Source organism: Myxine glutinosa, chromosome 1 (genome assembly GCF_964187855.1).
Source record: "Myxine glutinosa chromosome 1, kmMyxGlut1.1, whole genome shotgun sequence".
NCBI classification, from domain to species: Eukaryota; Metazoa; Chordata; class Myxini; order Myxiniformes; family Myxinidae; genus Myxine; species Myxine glutinosa.
The window spans coordinates 206322530-206339564 of record NC_136261.1 but is presented as its reverse complement, the minus strand read 5'-3'; the positions used below and the strand labels follow the sequence as shown (position 1 = coordinate 206339564).

The 17035-nt window shown below is 45.4% G+C and overlaps 1 protein-coding gene across 1 annotated transcript in view; it reads right to left on the bottom strand.

Moving 5' to 3' along the window:
* Window positions 1–17035, bottom strand: part of LOC137432998 (uncharacterized) — a 57275-nt gene that overhangs the window by 2431 nt on the left and 37809 nt on the right. Inside the window, exon 2 of the mRNA XM_068125369.2 lies at window positions 989–5681. Within this exon, the coding sequence (XP_067981470.2) occupies window positions 989–5675 (4687 nt within the window). The 5' untranslated portion in view covers window positions 5676–5681. The remainder of the gene's footprint in view (window positions 1–988; window positions 5682–17035) is intronic.

Here is a 17035-nt window from a genome sequence, read left to right as displayed (position 1 = left end):
CTAAAGCCAGAGCGAGCGAGCTAAAGCCAGAGCGAGCGTGCTAAAGCCAGAGCGAGCACGCTAAAGCCAGAGCGAGCGGACGAGCTAGAGGGAGAGAGAGAGAGGGAGAGAGAGAGAGAGCTAAAGCCAAAGTGAGAGAGACTGAGCTAAATCCAGAGCGAGAGAGAGGGACTGAGGTAAAGCCAGAGCGAGCAAATGAGCTAAAGCCAAGGTGAGAGAGACCGAGCTAAAGTCAGAACAAGCAAAGAGCTAAAGCCAGAGCGAGTGAACGTGCTAAAACCAGAGCGAGTGAACGTGCTAAAGCCAGAGAGAGAGAGAGAGAGAAAGAGAGAGACCGAGCTAAAGCCAGAGAGAGCAAACAAGCTAAAGCCAGAGCAAGCGAACGAGCTAAAGCCAGACAGAACGAGCTAAAGCGGGACAGAACGAGCTAAAGCCGGACAGAACGAGCTAAAGCCGGACAGAGCGAGCGAATGAGCTAAAGCCAGACAAAGCAAGCGAATGAGCTAAAGCCAGACAAAGCAAGCGAACGAGCTAAAGCCAGAGAGAGAGAGCGACCGAGCTAAAGCCAGAGCGAGCGAACGAGCTAAAGCCAGAGCGAGCGAACGAGCTAAAGCTAGAGCGAGCGAACGATCTAAAGCCAGAGAGAGCAAATGAGCTAAAGCCAGAGAGGGAGTGAGCAAGCGAGGGCGAGCGATCTATAGCCAGAGAGTTTGAGAGCGAGACAAAGACAGCGAGAGCAAGCTAAAGCCCGAAAGCACGCTCCTGCAGAGAAAAAAATAATATAATAGCAAAAGCACGTGGTGCTCCAATGGTGTTCCACTGGACATCATACTGACATCTTATGCAGAACCAAGTACGACAAAAATGCTGCACACAAATTAAGGTTTCTTCTGGCGTTGTGTTTGTACAAATAATTCATAAGTGCTGGACAAAACCAAACCCATAGTCAAAGATAAACCTCCTAGTGACTTCCCTCCACCAATCTCACCTTCCAACTTTCTTGTGTCGTCACCTGTTGCTTGAAGCAACCGTTGCAAAATAGTACCACAGTCTCCAACAGTAGGTTCATCTCCCATTGCTTGGTTGCCCACCGTTTTCTGAGGTTCAGGTTCCAAAGTTCGCAGACGCTTCCGAGGCTGACCAATGATCCGTTTTAACTCTTCAGGTTCTGCTAACGTTGCCCCATCTGTTCGATCACTGGGTTCAGATTTGATCAGGACAGAGCTTGGCCTTTTCTTGGTCTCCGGCTGACATTCCGTGGCTGATGAGCATGTTGAAAGTAAGAGTCGAGTAAGCAACGCTGGAGCAGCACGTTCAGATAGCATCGAATGCTTAGTTGGCAATGATGGGCATTCAACTTTAGGTTTAATGCCGTGCCAATTTGCTGCCGGTACTTCTCCAGAGTACGCATTGTCAATTGGTTCCTCTTTAAGCTTTGGAACTTTAATGCAAGATATAGCCGATGTTAAATTTGTGCCTGGTCGATGGTCAGATAATACCTGGGAGGTTTCGGAGAGACCAGCGTGCAGGTCTACTCGATTTGCTATTTGGAGTAGGTGGGAGCAAGCAGAGGCAGATATGCTTTCAGAATCTGTTTGACAGGCTGGTCCCTCAACTCGAGGGAAATGTGAAGAACGGTTCGCTGGTGATTCACATGTGCTAGTTAAACTTGAACACAAGGGGCCTGAGGAGTTACCACTTTGTGCAAATATCTGTAAAAGCTTGCTGGCACTGAAGGCTGATGCTGTGACTGAGGAGCTAACACAAGGCATAACAATGGAGTTTGATGTCTGAGTCCAGCTCAGTTCCAAACTATCAGTAGAGCAAGAATTGGAGGTCGAGCCAAGCAATGAGGTTTGGGGAGATTTTGATGAAACACTAAAAGGGGGATTAAAGAATCGTGAAGAAGGGGGATCAGAAGAGGCAGAGATAGGTGAAGACACAGAAGCAGATATCAGCATGGTTAAAGGGAGGGAGGTGAAAGGGGTGTCAGAGGCCAAAGAAGAGGAAACGGTTGAAAAAGGAGAGGTACGGGTAGGGGAAAAGGTGGCGGTGGTGGCAAGTGTAGAAGGATGGGGAGAAGAGATACCAGACGCAAAGGCAGTAGATGAGGTGGGGGATGAGAGGGCAGATAATGAAGTGGATACAGATGTGGAGGTGGCAGGGGATGACGGGGAGATGTAAAAACATGGGGCAGTGGAGGTTTTGGCAGAGGACGTCGGGACAGTGGTGGCTCGGGCAGAGAATGATGGGGTGGTAGAGGCCAGCGGCAAAGATGATGGGGAGACGGGCACCAGCGGCAAAGCTGACAGGGAGGCGGGCGTCAGCGGGAAACATGACGGGGAGGAGGCCGCCAGCGGCAAAGATGATGGCGAGGCGGGCACCAGTGGCAAAGGCGACGGGGAGGCAGACGTCAGTGGCAAAGGGGATGGGGAGGACTGCGCCAGTGACAAAGGGGACGGGGAGGAGGGCGCCAGCGGTAAAGGCGATGGGGAGGCGGACGCCAGCGGCAAAGGCAATGGGGAGGCAGATGCCAGCAGCAAAGGTGACGGGGAAGCGGACGCCAGCGGCAAAGGCGACGGGGAGGCGGGTGCCAGCAGAAAAAGTGACGGGGATGTAGAGGCCAGCGGCGAAGGAGATGGGGAAGTGGGCGCTTGCAGCAAATGTGATGGGGAGGCCCTGGTCAATGGCAACGACGAGCAGCCGGTGGCCACCGAGGAGCCCCTGGTTGAAGACGAGCCACCGGCGGCCATCAAGCAGGTTTGGGGTGAGGTCAAGTCGGTGGCCACCAAGCAGGCCTGGGGTGAAGGCGAGCTGGCGGCAACCACCATACAGGCCCGGGGTGAAGACGAGCTAGGAGCGATCACCGAGCATGCCCGTAGTGAAGACGAGCCGGCAGCGGCCACCGAGCAGCCCCGGGGTGAAGAAGAGCCCTTGGCGGCCACTGAGCAGGCCCAGGGTGAAGATGAGCCGGTGACAGCCACCGAGTAGGCCCGGGGTGAGGATGAGCTGGTGGCAGCCATCAAGCAGCCCTGGAGTGAAGAACAGCCGGCGGCGGCCACCGAGCAGCCCTGGGATGAAGAAGAGCCGGTGGCGGCCACCGAGCAGGCCCAGGGTGAAGATGAGCCGGTGGCAGCCACCAAGCAGCCCTGGGGTGAAGAAGAGCCGGTGGTGGCCACCGAGCAGGCCTGGGGTGAAGATGAGCTGGTGGCAGCCACCAAGTAGGCCCGGGGCGAAAATGAGCTGGTGGTAGCCACCGAGTAAGCCCGGGGCGAAAATGAGCTGGTGGCAGCCACAGAGTAGGCCCGGGGCGAAAATGAGCTGGTGGCAGCCACCGAGTAGGTCCGGGGTGAAAATGAACTGGTGGCAGCCACCGAGTTGGCCCGGGGTGAAGACGAGTCGACGGCGACCATTGAGCAGACCTGGGGTGAGGAAGTGTCGGCAACGGTGGCAGAAGCACTGGTTGAAGATATGCGAGTGGTGGTGGTAGTGCAGGATGCGGTAATAGTGGCACTGGTTGAAGGCAAGCGGGCAGCGGCCATGGCAGAGACCCGCACTGTAGACGAGAGGGCCACAGAGGCTACTTGTGACGATGAGCAGGTGGTTGCGGGGGCAGAAAATGCAGTCGTAGTGGAGATACAAGAAGATGAAACAGTGACAGTGAGTGTGCAAGGCGAGGATGAGTAAGTAGCTGGGGGTGTCCAAGGAGAGGGTGAGAGAGTGGTCAGAGGTATACAATTAGAGTATGAGAGAGTGCCATGTGGGCTGCAGGCAGAATATGATGGGGTGGCATTGGGGATACAAGTTGACGATGATGATGAAGGGGTGGCAGTGCAAATGCATGAAGAGGATGGAGGGGTGGCAGCAGTAACACGTGGCGAGTATGTAAATGCGGCAGCAGGGATACAGGAAGATGATGTGCCGGTAGAGCTGGGCATGCGCACTGAGAACGGGAGGGTGCAACATGGATCATGAGATGTAGGCAAAGACTGAGAAATAGAAATTGGGACTGAAACGGTAGGAGGGGAAGAGATTTGAACAGAAACGATTGGGGCAGGCACAACTGGGGATGCATTTTTGCCTGTTTGACCTGGATCTTTATGCCTTGACCGTGCCCCAAATGCATCACATGATCTGAGCAAATCGATTAAGCGAGGAGGCGGCGGACCAGGTAGCCGTACACCACCAGTCAGCAACTGGGCAAGAGTCACTTTTTCAATGTCAGTGCTTTGTTTTAACCTAGATTCTGATGAAATTTCTTGTTTTATTTTGTGCTTCAATCCTAATGAAAATCCACCATTACTCTCCTCAATTTCTGGTTTCCAGCTCTGAAGCATTGATTCGGCAAGAGATTCAAAACCGGTGTTGGGGCACTGATTTGGAATTGAACAGACCTCTTCCGTTGATCCTGTTTTACGGCTCTCATCACTCCCAATACCTCCAACTGTCCTTTCTTCACACCCTGGGGCAGCAGTAAGAAGCTGGCAGAGCAAGCTGTTTGTTGGCTGTGATTGAGCATCTGTGCCTTGGTTTGGGTTCATTGGGCCACACCAGCGACGTGCCAGACCAGCCAAAATTCCACTAGCAGTGCCAGAATCTACCTGGACACCATCGCGGTATTTGCTAGGCAGAGTAGTTTGTTTCAAAAGACTAGAACATACTGAGGACTTATTGCTTTTCTGCTGTGCTGGTATTGTGACTGTGACAGTGGCAGTGTCTTGAAATTCTCGTTGAGAGAGTCGGGAAGTTGCTAACTGCTCTGGCAGATCTCCTGATCTTCTGTTCTTTGAAGAAACCAAATTTTTGTGCACATTTGATGCACAATTTACACTACTAGTGCTGCTCATGCTTGTATTTGATTTCCTCTTTCCTTCACCTTTCAGTAAGAGCAATGCTAACTGGCTAGAAAGTTCTGCAGGTGCAACTGATGTGCTTGGTGTCAATGATTGACTGGGTTGAACTACGGAGTCAGGATTTTGCGATTCCAGCAGGCACCGCAATGAAAAAGCAAAACTTCCAGGAAGCAAGGTATCTCGTGAAGGTGTCCTCTTGGAAACATGGCAAGCATTTGCTTCTCCGTTGCGGGTGTCTTCTGGTGAAAATGCATCGGTGGATGGTGAAGCCGATCGAACTATAGTTGGTGGTGCAGAACGGTTTGCCAATGCACGCATCAGCTCTGAGGCATGAAACACCTGCCCGGCCTTAGGTGCATTACTTTGGTTATATGACAATGATGTAGCACAGTCATGGGAGCGGGGACGAGGCCCAGCTACAAATGCTTGCGATTTTGTACAAAATGACGGATCCGAAACCTTAGTTGTGTCAGGTAATCTGGACAAGTGATGAAGAGGAGGAGAGTTGCCATAATCAGACAACGAAGCCATAGGAGAAACAGACCAACTGTTGCTATGTGACATTGATAAGCAATGGCCAGGAGGATGCAAACCAGCATGGCGCTGCTTTGAAGGGCAGCTGGAGGTTGAGGATGTGGATTTAATAGCAGCCGAAGATTCGTGAGTATGTGTGAGAAGCAAAGATGAAAGTAATGGAGAGGCACGGGTAGTCATAGCAGATGCCCGAGCTGGAATTCTCAAGATTCCATCACCAACCGCACCGTCCTTTGACAGGTTGGAAGCAAACATCCTCCCACATCCAGCCCCAATGCTGCAGTCCATGATGACCTAAACATGAAACAAGGTGTGGTTAAAACAGCACATTTACATACAATTAGATGAATGGTAGAACAGAGAACAGGAAGTGGGTGATCGGGTCTACCAGTTTATATCTCGCTTACAAAACATTAAACAATTCAAAATCAAACATTCAAAATGCTGTTCTCATTAAAAGCATACCCTCCCCTCTTTTGTTCAGAAATAAAAGCCGAAAGGGAATAAATAATAAAACTCATCTCACTTCCAACTTGTATATTCAGCTGATGTGACAGAGAAATAATAAAATACAATTAACTTAGCAAAAATGACAATTAACCAGAAAACAGACAAAGCCAGAAAGATGTGGCAGAACAACCCACTACAGGCTGACCACTGACATATCTGTCGAACCATGGGTTAAACTCATTCAGTTCCAGGGTTAAACTCATTCAGTTCCACATCTCATTCTTTCCTCTCCTCTCCACCCACCTTCACTCGTACTCGTAATCTTAAAATACAAATTACAACTACATTTAATAAACACCCTTCTCCCACACCTACCGTTGCTTATTTTGCCCTACCCATTTGATTCCTGGATATCTTGAACCACCTCAAGTCAGCCCTCCCCTCCCCAATCCCTACACAATCTTTCATACCCTATATAACCATTCTCCAAGTACACCCCTTCTCTTGCAGGTTACTGTTTCCTCCCCTCTCCCTCCACCAACTTTTCATTAGGTTATTTCTCCGAAATAACCTCAGAGTGGGTCCCAGTGTCCGGCGATCCGTTAACATTTGACTAAAACATCTCACAAACTACCCGACTGATATGGACCAGATTTGATACGATGCAACAGCAAGGTCTTATGGGGTTCTGTTCCACATCTGGACGTAATAATAATAATAATAATAATTCATTTATTTTGTATAGCGCTTTTCCAGAAGCCCAAAGGCGCTTTGACAGAGTGGCAAACATAATGCATAACAATACATGAAAACAACAATTGCAAAAAGACAAGAATCAATAGGGAAATATTTAAAGCAAAAGGAGGGAGAAGGAGAAGAGATAGTCAGGGGTTAAATGCTGTGGGTTGAATGTTGAATGCAGTGTTGAACAGGTGGGTCTTTAGTGATGTTTTGAATGTGGTGAGTGAGGAGGAGTCTCTGATGGTGTGAGGTAGTGAGTTCCAGAGGGTGGGAGCAGCGATGGAGAAGGCCCTGTCCCCCCAGGATCTGAATTTGGTCCGGATGGAGGGGGTCAGGAGGTTGGTACCAGCAGAGCGGAGGTTGCGGGTGGGAGTGTGTCTGGAGAGGAGGTCAGCCAGGTAGGATGGGGCCAGGTTATGGAGGGCTTTGTATGTCAAGAGGAGGATTTTGTACTGGATTCTCTGGGGGATGGGGAGCCAGTGAAGCTTGTAAAGGACGGGGGTGATGTGGTCGCGGGTCCGGGAATGGGTGAGTAGACGGGCAGCGGAGTTCTGAATGTATTGGAGTTTATTGGTGATTTTTGAGGGTGAACCATAGAGGAGGCTATTGCAGTAGTCCAGACGGGAGGTGATGAAGGCGTGGATGAGGGTTTCTGCAGCCGTGGAGGAGAGGGATGAGCGGAGACGGGCAATGTTTTTCAGGTGAAAGAAGGCTGACTTTGTGATCTGTTTAGTGTATTTGTCGAAGGACAGGGTTTGGTCAAAGATGACGCCAAGATTCCGGATGTGAGGGGAGGTGGATACTGGGATACCGTCGATGTTGAGGGCAAAGTTATGGGTGGATTTTGTGAGCGTTTTTGGGCCAATGATGATTATTTCAGATTTATCACAGTTAAGCTTGAGGAAGTTGATTTGAAGCCAGGATTTTATTTCAGTGATGCAGTTTGTCAGGATAGAGTGGGTGTCGGTGGAGACGGACTTCGTGGAGATGAAAAGCTGGATGTCATCGGCGAAGCAGTGGAATTGGAGACCATGACGGCGGATTAAGTGACCGAGCGGGGACAGGTAAAGGATGAAGAGGAGGGGGCCAAGAACGTACCCCCTATAAAGGAGTTAAAAGGGGGGTTTTGCCCCAAATATTGGTATTTCATTCAAAAATCTTTCAGAAATTGCGAGACAGATCCAGACCAAACTCGCCACGGGGAACATGCCCGAACCTTAAGTTGTGCTCTTCATGGTCATATCTCCCTCAGAAAGGGGGCCATGGGCTCCCTTCCCTAATCCCTCATATTTTCCTCACAACCTACATGACTGACAGACTAAATTTCGGATGATACATCAGAACATTACGGTATCATGCATGGGGTTGTGCTCCCCATCCGGATCCGCCCCCTATGAAGAGGCTGAAAAGGGGGATTTCGCTTCAAATTCAGGTAATTTATTTAAAACAAGACCGAACGTCTAACAGCGGCGTAGCCGGGCTTGTTTGATATTTTAGTTGAAGGGGATTGTATGACCTGGGTGGAGATACCAGTTAGCAAATAACGCAAGTATTAAATTATTTTGAAGTACTCTAAGTCTCTAAGCTGTCTGTCACCATGGAAGTGAAGAGATTGCATCAAGACACTGGTTTATTCTAAATGTTTCGAGTAAACAATGAACCAACCATACACCGCTTCAATCCAGCAACTTTGCAGTCATGACAAAGGGGTTGCAGTGTTACGGTTATATTTACTATATTATTATATTATTAATGTTATTATTATTATGATTATTGCGAAAACGATACTATTGTATTAAGAAACTTGGACTAATTTGTCTGAAGCGACCTGAAGGTGAGGCATGAAGCCTAAGGCCTATATGTAATGTGTTGTTGGAACACCTGTAACACAACACCTATGTTTCAATATTTGATGGTTCATTTTAATAATCGGTTCGTTTGTGTTTCACACTGAATGAAAACCGTAAAGGTAGAGCATGGCGATTGTGATATATGACAGGTTCGACGATATGTTCGGCCTGAACGGCATACAAATCAAAATGGTTTGTGGAGTCAGCCGTTGTGGGAGAAATTATCAGCAAAATAATGATTCTACAATATTTTCTGATTGGAAAAACAAAGAGGGTGTTTTTCGTGAAGAGTAGGCAAATCATCACTGGCATCCTGACAGAATTCCTCTGTTTAAATTAATTTCTCAGGATAGGGAAAAGTGTAACTCCAACAGAGGCAATGTTAGAAAACCTCTTGTCATGGTTCCTTACATTACCAAGGTAATGATAAACCATTTGGTGTAGTTTTTATGCACTGTAATATTTCTTTATAAATAAGAGTGATCTGATAAATATATATTGTGCTTTAACATTTCCGCATGATGTTTGAACTAATGGTGAATCCCTCTGTACAATGTTACATAATATGATTCATTTGTGCCATACATGACGAATTATATATCATGCTTTGAGACATAGTGTTGAAATTAAGTCAAATTCATCTATATGATGCTACATACATGACGAATCATAATTTAGGAAATCTTGTAACATGTTAAAGATGTGTAAATATAAAATGTTTACTTGAGTAAGAGAAATACATATGGTGCCGAAATGTCTGACCTGTTCCCCAACCCCATTGTAAAATGCATGATCTAATCTGCCTCAACACAATACTCTTCTACAGAGCATCATTTTGTAACTCCTCCGGAGGTCGAACTAAACATTGCAACTTCTTAGAGGTTAATTACTTGGAATGTAACCTTGCCCTGCCTATTGTTCTCCAATCTGCATATCTTTTCTTTACAAACATGTGGTGAAACAGACTTACTTTTATCAAGATGTGTTTCAACTCGTTGCCCTCGGGTTCGGACAGCTATGCAAATATCCCTTCCCCGGGTTTGAATCGAAACGCAGCTATAAACTGTCATCCTAGTGTTTCACAGGCAGGGTGATTCATCAGTGTGTGCCGTGCCTGGGATGGGCATTAAACTGGGTGTCCCATCTACTGGCAATAGTTGGTGAACAGTAAAGATCCCAGGATGTCCTTCGCAAAGAGCAGGTGAGCTATCGCCAACACCCTGAACAAATTCCATATTCCTACCCGAACCTATATGGGGCATTAAATCAGTGGCACGGCCACATCCTCAGCCAGTGATGCTACCCCACAGCCTTGTGCTGCACACAGAAGAAGCCAATCACTCGCTCTGCTGGAGTTTGTGTCGAGTTTGTTCACAAAACGAAAATAATTAATGGGAGAAGAGGTAAGGAAGACAGTCTAACAATGTGTTTTCACGTCTTCCACTCCTGTTCTGTTCTAGCTATCTCTTCCATTATCCTCGACTTTGCATACAAAAAAAACATAGGGGCAATACCCCTGGTGCTCACCTGGTAGAATGAACAGTATACTGCACTGACTAAAGGTATTTTAATCCAATTTCAATGGTTGCTAGAAGACAGGGCAGCATGTAGAATCATATTAACATAATCATAAGACTTTAAACTAGAGGTTCCAGGGAACCTAAACTCAACTGTTGTATATCAATATGGTTAGAATATGCATAACAGAACCACAAACTATATAGTTTATATGTGCTAAAAATATATGAAAAAAATTGATTTTTCAATATGGCCGCCCTGCCGCCCAACGCGTGCAACGCCCAAATGCAATCCCAAACTAGTTTAAGTCTTAAAGATGCCGCATAACAAGTTTCACCAAATTTAATCAATATTTATGACTTTTAGAGCGTAGATGTCGAATTGTTTACAGACGACAGACAGACAGAGTCAGACGACAGAAGACGGACACTGGGTGTCGACAAAAACTCAGTTGGACATAGTCCAGTTGAGTTAACAAACAAACAAAAAATACCTATATTGGGGGAGAAACACCCCCCCCCCCCTCCCCCCCCCCCCCCCACCTCCTACCTTTTGTACCTCCTCAGACCCCAATTTTTCCATTGCCTTGAACAAACATTGGTACATCACGGGTGATGAAGGTTGTGGTGAAGTTTCATCGAAATTGTGTGTGTAGGTTCTGAGAAGAAAGCAAATACCTACTTTAGGGGGCACGCCCCCTCATAGACCACCTTAGATCACGATTTTTTAAATGCCAGGAACAAACTTTGGTACAACACGGGCGATTAAGGTTGCGGGTCAAGTCTCATCAGAATTACATTTGTAGTTTCTGAGAAGAAAGCAAATACCTATTTTGGGGGCAACTCCCCGTAGGATCCCCAAAGGGGCAGATTTTTTTTTTTTTTTTTTTTTAACACACCCAAACACCCAGTTTTCATCCATGCACCTGCTTGGAGATTGAGAAGTATGCATACAAAGTTTAGGGCCGCTCGGTTTCATGGTTATGGAGGACGGGCGCACGCACGCACACGCACACACACACACACACACACACACACACACACACACACACACACACACACACACACACACACACACACACACACACACACACACACACACACACACACACACACACACACACACACACACACTTATTATTATAGATAAAGTAAAGGGGACTGCAAGCTGCACTCTCACAGCAAGGATTTGTCTTCACTCTCCTCTGCATCCGATATTGACACTCTGTCTGAGAAAACAAAAGCCTGTTATCTAAAGCCAGGTACCAGTATATTCATCTTGTCTGCATCTATGATATCCATCCTCAAGAGAAAAATTGGGTCATTCAGCATGGCTCACATTAATTGTGTCCATTCTCAAATGAGCCAGAAATCATAATATGGTAAACCAAGACCAAACTTTCCAACCTATTGCCTCCTACATTGTCCTATATCTTATAAAGTCCATCTCTCATGTGGTCCCCCCTCCAGACATGCCTTCACGTAAAATGGCATCACAGCCGAGTCCACTCAAGAAAACGTTGGACGTCCTAAATTTGTGTTTGCCTATGACGATCATGTACCCAACCCATCCCTTTGTCCCCAATGAGAAGGTAGTGTCAGATGTCAGGTAGTGTCAGATGTCCCCAATGAGAAGGTAGTGTCAGATGGTCCTCACAAGCCTAGACTGTGCCTTGACAATGGGCTCAGATGGCACGATTACCCATGTTCTCAAATTCTGCTCGACTGCTCCAACATATCCTCAGACTGCTTCCTTCCAGCCTGTCCCCATCTTAGGTTGCCTCCCATCTACTTGGTATACAGGTAACATCATGTCCACACATAGGAATGCTACAAAGATAGATCCTCTCAAAGAAAGATCTAGAAAAACCTCTTTCCCTCACGTCTTTGCAGACCACTCCAAATTATATTGTACATTTCCACATCACAGGCCTGCAGCAGTGGTTTTCCCCTCTACTGACCCTGAAGGGATCAGATAATGGTACAACACAAGGAATATGCCTTGCAATCCAGGCAAAATATCAGATATTCATTCATTCTGATTCTCCCCAAGGATCACCAAACAAAGAAACTTTTTTTTTTTCCTTTTTTTTAAACAATGAACAATTGGAAAAGTTCAGTCTCTGGAACTTCTGGACCTAATGATCAGCCATGACCTCTTCCAAGCATACAATACATCAAAGCTGGCCTCCAAAGCCAGCTCCCATCACACCCATTCACAGGAAGGGTACAAAGATAAATCCTCTCAATTACAGGCTGGTCTGTGTACTTCAATTACAAACAAAATCATCAAATACATCATCACAGTCCATTCTTTTCTCATCTTAAGTGGCCTGATCTCTGACCAAAGTTTGGATTCCATCCTAGCCATTCAACACCAGATACTGTCTCTGTCTCTCTGCCTCTGTCTGCCTGTCTCTGTCTCTCTCTCTATCACCCATTGTGCCAAGCACTTCCTTGGTAAATATGAACTTCTCACAGCCTACAAAGGCCTTTGGCCTTTGCTCAAAAGTGGACTGCTCTTCCCCAAGGGCTGATGCGTGTGTGCGTTCCTGGCAAAACTCCCAAAGTGCAGGCTCACCGGTCACATCCGCTCCACTAACCGCCCTCTTCTCCTGCTTGTGGAATCCATGAAGTTTTTTTTGAAGATGGAATTTTGGATTTTCACGTTCACGTACAATTTGTAACTGACCACATTCCCAACAGTCCATTTTAGTCATACAACATTCATTCAAAAGCGATTTTCATTGGGGGATCCACCACACAAGTACACCTGTCATAAATAGCAAAAAATGTGAAAAGTTCAGTTAAAAACTCGGATTGAAGGGTGTCATTGGTTCATAATCCACAGACTACAGCTGCCTTCATTTCAAAGATTCAACAACGGCTATGAAGATATATTTGCTGAAATGAATGTCCATGCTGTGATTAATCACATTCTAGAAAAACACCTTAATATTGTTTCGCAAACATAACTTGAACAAGTACAGATACATTCAAAGTACACTGACCCCATACCAAATAAATAAACAACATCCTCTAGTGCAGCATTGCCTTCGGCGCCCGGCAATACAGCCATGCAGCGCATAGAGACGGTGTTGGGAGAGAGAGGTGTACAATTAATTAATTGCATACAATTCAAATCCATTATTATTTATTTATTTTAATTTCACAATTAATCAATCAATTATAATTGATTGATTAATTGTGAAATTAAAATAAATAAATAATAATCATAAAATAATTAATTTTGTAATCAATTGGCTAATAGCCTAAACCACCAATGTTTCATCCGAATCTGTAAACTTTTGAAAACTAATTAAATATTTAATTAATTAAAAATTAAATAATCGATTAATTGATTAATCAATAAATCCAAAATATCCTTTATAGCCACATCACTTGGTCACTGTCGTGTCCAAATATCAGCTTCCTAGCTGAAAAGTTGCCTGTGATATTGCCCAGATGAGAAAGAAAATAAATAAGTGATTAATAACGAAAATAAATAAATAATAATTGTAAAATAATTAAATTAATAATCAATTGGCTAATAGAATACCTAAAACCACCACCATTTCATCCGAATCTGTAACTTTTAAAAGAAAATTAATTTTTAATCATTAATCGAATAATTGAATAATTAATCGATTAATTGATTAATCAATGAATCGAAAATATCCTTTATAGCCACATCACTTGGTCACTATCGTGTCCAAATATCAGCTTCCTAGCTCAAATGATGGCTGAGATGTCGCCCAAACAAACAAACAAGAAAACAAACAAACAACCGGAGTGAAAACTGATTACTCCCTTTCAGCGTGCGTCATTGCTGGGCCGCGTTCGGTGCCCGACAATGACGTTATGCAGCACCTGGAGATGGCATAGGAAAGGAGCGGTGTACAACAAACAAACATGAAAACACAAAAAAACAAACAAACAAACAACCGGAGTGAAAACTGAGTACTCCCTTTCAGCGTGAGTCATTTCCGAGCCCCCTTCGGTGCCCGGCAATGATGTCATGCAGCTCCTGGAGATGGCATAGGAAAGGAGCGGTGTACAATATCAGCTCCCTTTGATTAAAAAGAGTTCTCCTCATGGGTCACCAATTCAATTTGTGAAAAATCCTAGTCAGAAATGTCATCTGCAACAACTGCCTCAGACATTGATGCAATGATATGAATAAGTGGAAGCTTCCTAAAGAATGCACGCATAATGCTCACCTCAATCCCTTCATCCCACTTTTCTCTTAACGACTTGGAACAGAGTCCACGAGTCCATCATTTCAATCTTGCTCTTCAAGAATGCTGCCAATCACCACCTCATGGTTGTTCCCCATATCCGCTCCTGAGCTTTTCCTACACACTCTAACCCTTCTCCAGGTTTTCCTCCATCACTCCCCTCCACATACTATGGTATGGTTGTGTATGTTTGTCTACTTTTCCCCCTCTGTTAGTCTGCTGACTTGCTATCCTCTGCCTGTTCTTTGAGCTTCAATTTCTGCATGAGTGAGATAATCCATAGGAAAACATTGCAAAGTCCTTGATGGCACGTCACATATTTTAAATGACCATCGCTGCAGGAAATGGTGAAGCAACCTGTTGAAAGTAGCAGACTAAAAGTGGCTCAGGTGATTGCTACACCAATTTTGGCATCACATGCTCATTTACATCGATCTTCAAGTTATGTAACAAGCTTTAATGATGCGTCTTGAGAATTAAACATTTGCAATGTTTGGGATGTTACAAACGTTTTTGATTGGGCGATTAAGAATAGTACACCAGCACAGGTGCAGTGTGCACGCTTAATGTTGGAGGTTCTTAATCTTTAACACATGTTTGTCTTGGATCAACACAAAATTGCACTGGTCCAAGCTTCAACTCTTGCTTTCAAACATGACCTCCCATAAGTACAAGAGACCTTCAGAGAGAGAAAACCCACAAGGAAACAGCCTGCGCAAAAAGTACAAGATGGCATGGTTGTGTATGTGTACCTTGTAAACACTGTTGTAAAATACTTCGCCGTGGATCATCAGAAAAATAAAAACAAGATGCTACAAAAAGGTAAAATAAATGCACAAAATGCAAAAGATACAGAAAGTCAATAAGTGGGTTTACAGTAAACAAAGCAGTTCAGGAACAAGAAACCCCACATTACAAACAGCTGTCCGTACCTGAGCAATATCCTCTCCGTCTAGCAGGGGTCAGTAAAGCACCTGCACTCTGGCACGTGTACAGTGCAAAACTGAAAGTCATCTGCGCAGCTTACTTGTAATACCTTCTCCCACCACCGGATGACGTTATAAGATACACATTTACAAGTTCCTCCGACCCCCCCCCCCCCCCCCCCCCCCATACAATCCCAAACCACCACGTGCAGTGTGCTCAGGTGATTTTTATCAAAGGATATCTGAATTTTTTTTTTTTAAAGTCCAAAACCTTCCTGAGCATATTCCAAGTACAACCACCAAATTTGAACTCATTCCGTCCAATGGTTTAAGAGTGCATGCAAATCAAACAATCAACACACACAAGGAAACAGGTCGAATCACATACAGCACAGCATGATGCTACACATTTAATAACTGAATGAATGTTGTTAAAAACGTCATATCGTGTTCTTTTTCTTTACCCATAGATGCTCCAATTTTTCCCAAGCTTGCTCTCTATACACCGATAGGCATCCATGCTTATTACACAGTATACAGCAAATATTGGCCAATGAACACAAAATATAGGACTTTCTGACAAACCATATTGTATGGTCCGTCCGATAGAATGCCATGACGTCATCCGGCATTGCAAATGCTCGGACAATCCTTTTGACTAGGTCAGGATGAACAAAATGAAACGACGAGTTGGAAGTAAATTTAGATGATGTAAGCAGAACTGCAAGACATCATTAATCATGCGTACGAAGCTTGGCGAGGGGATCGTGCAATCACGGCCGACAGACACCATTGGATTGTTAATATTGATTGACAACATTTTACAAAAAGGCAGTGAACCAACAGCCAATTTCAATAAGACATACAACTTGTTCACAAGCGAAAAATATTAGAAATGGAATACAGACGCTGTGCAATTTGCATAATACAAGCTGGCAAATGTGATTCAAACCCATTTTTCTCAAACGTTACTTTTCTTTTAATTATTCTCACAATGCGGACCTACGTGGTGATGACGTCATGACGTTCGCTCATTAGGTTGGAGCACCAAATTACAGATACTAATTAGTTACTCCCAACCGCATTCAGGTCAATTCAATAAAGTGAGTGGATACCAGAGATAATGTTACCATGTGGCAGGCGGTGATAATCGCTCCCAGTAAGGTGCAGCAGCAGCTGTATGGGACACCTTACTGGCAGTTCCCCAATGATGGTATACAACAACAACAACAACAGGCATTTTAAAGGCCATTTTCCCTGCAAGAGCGGGGGTTAGCCTTGCGGTCCCCATGACAATCTTCTCCACTTTGCCCTATTTTCTGCATCTCCCCTTGTTAACCGCCTTGCCCACATTTTTTCTCTGACCATCTTTAGCCAAGTCTTTCTCGGTCTTCCCCGTCCTCCACTTCCTTCCACATTCATTTCCATCACTCTTCTCAACCAGCCACTTTCATCCTTCCTCAACACATGACCAAACCATCTCAACCTGTTTCTCTTCACAGCATCAATCACAGGCAATATTCCCATCATCTTTCGCAATTCATCATTTGTCTTCCTCTCTCTCAACGATACTCCGCACATCCACCGAACCATTCGCATTTCCACCCTTTCCAGCCTTCTTTGCTGCTCTACGTTCATTACCCATGTCTCGCTCCCATAAATCATAACACTTCTCACACATGCAACATACACCTTTCCCTTCAGCTTCAACGACACTCGCCTCCTCGTCAGCACACCACTCAGTTCCCGAAACTTCTTCCATGCACATCTCACTCTAGCAACCGTTGCCGAGTCTGATCCACCTTCTCCATTCAGCATGTCTCCTAGGTAACAAAATGTTTTCACACCTTCCAGCTTCACGCCGTCTCCAAGATCCAACTCAACATTTCCTCCATCTGCAGCTCCCTCTGTGCACACCTTACAATT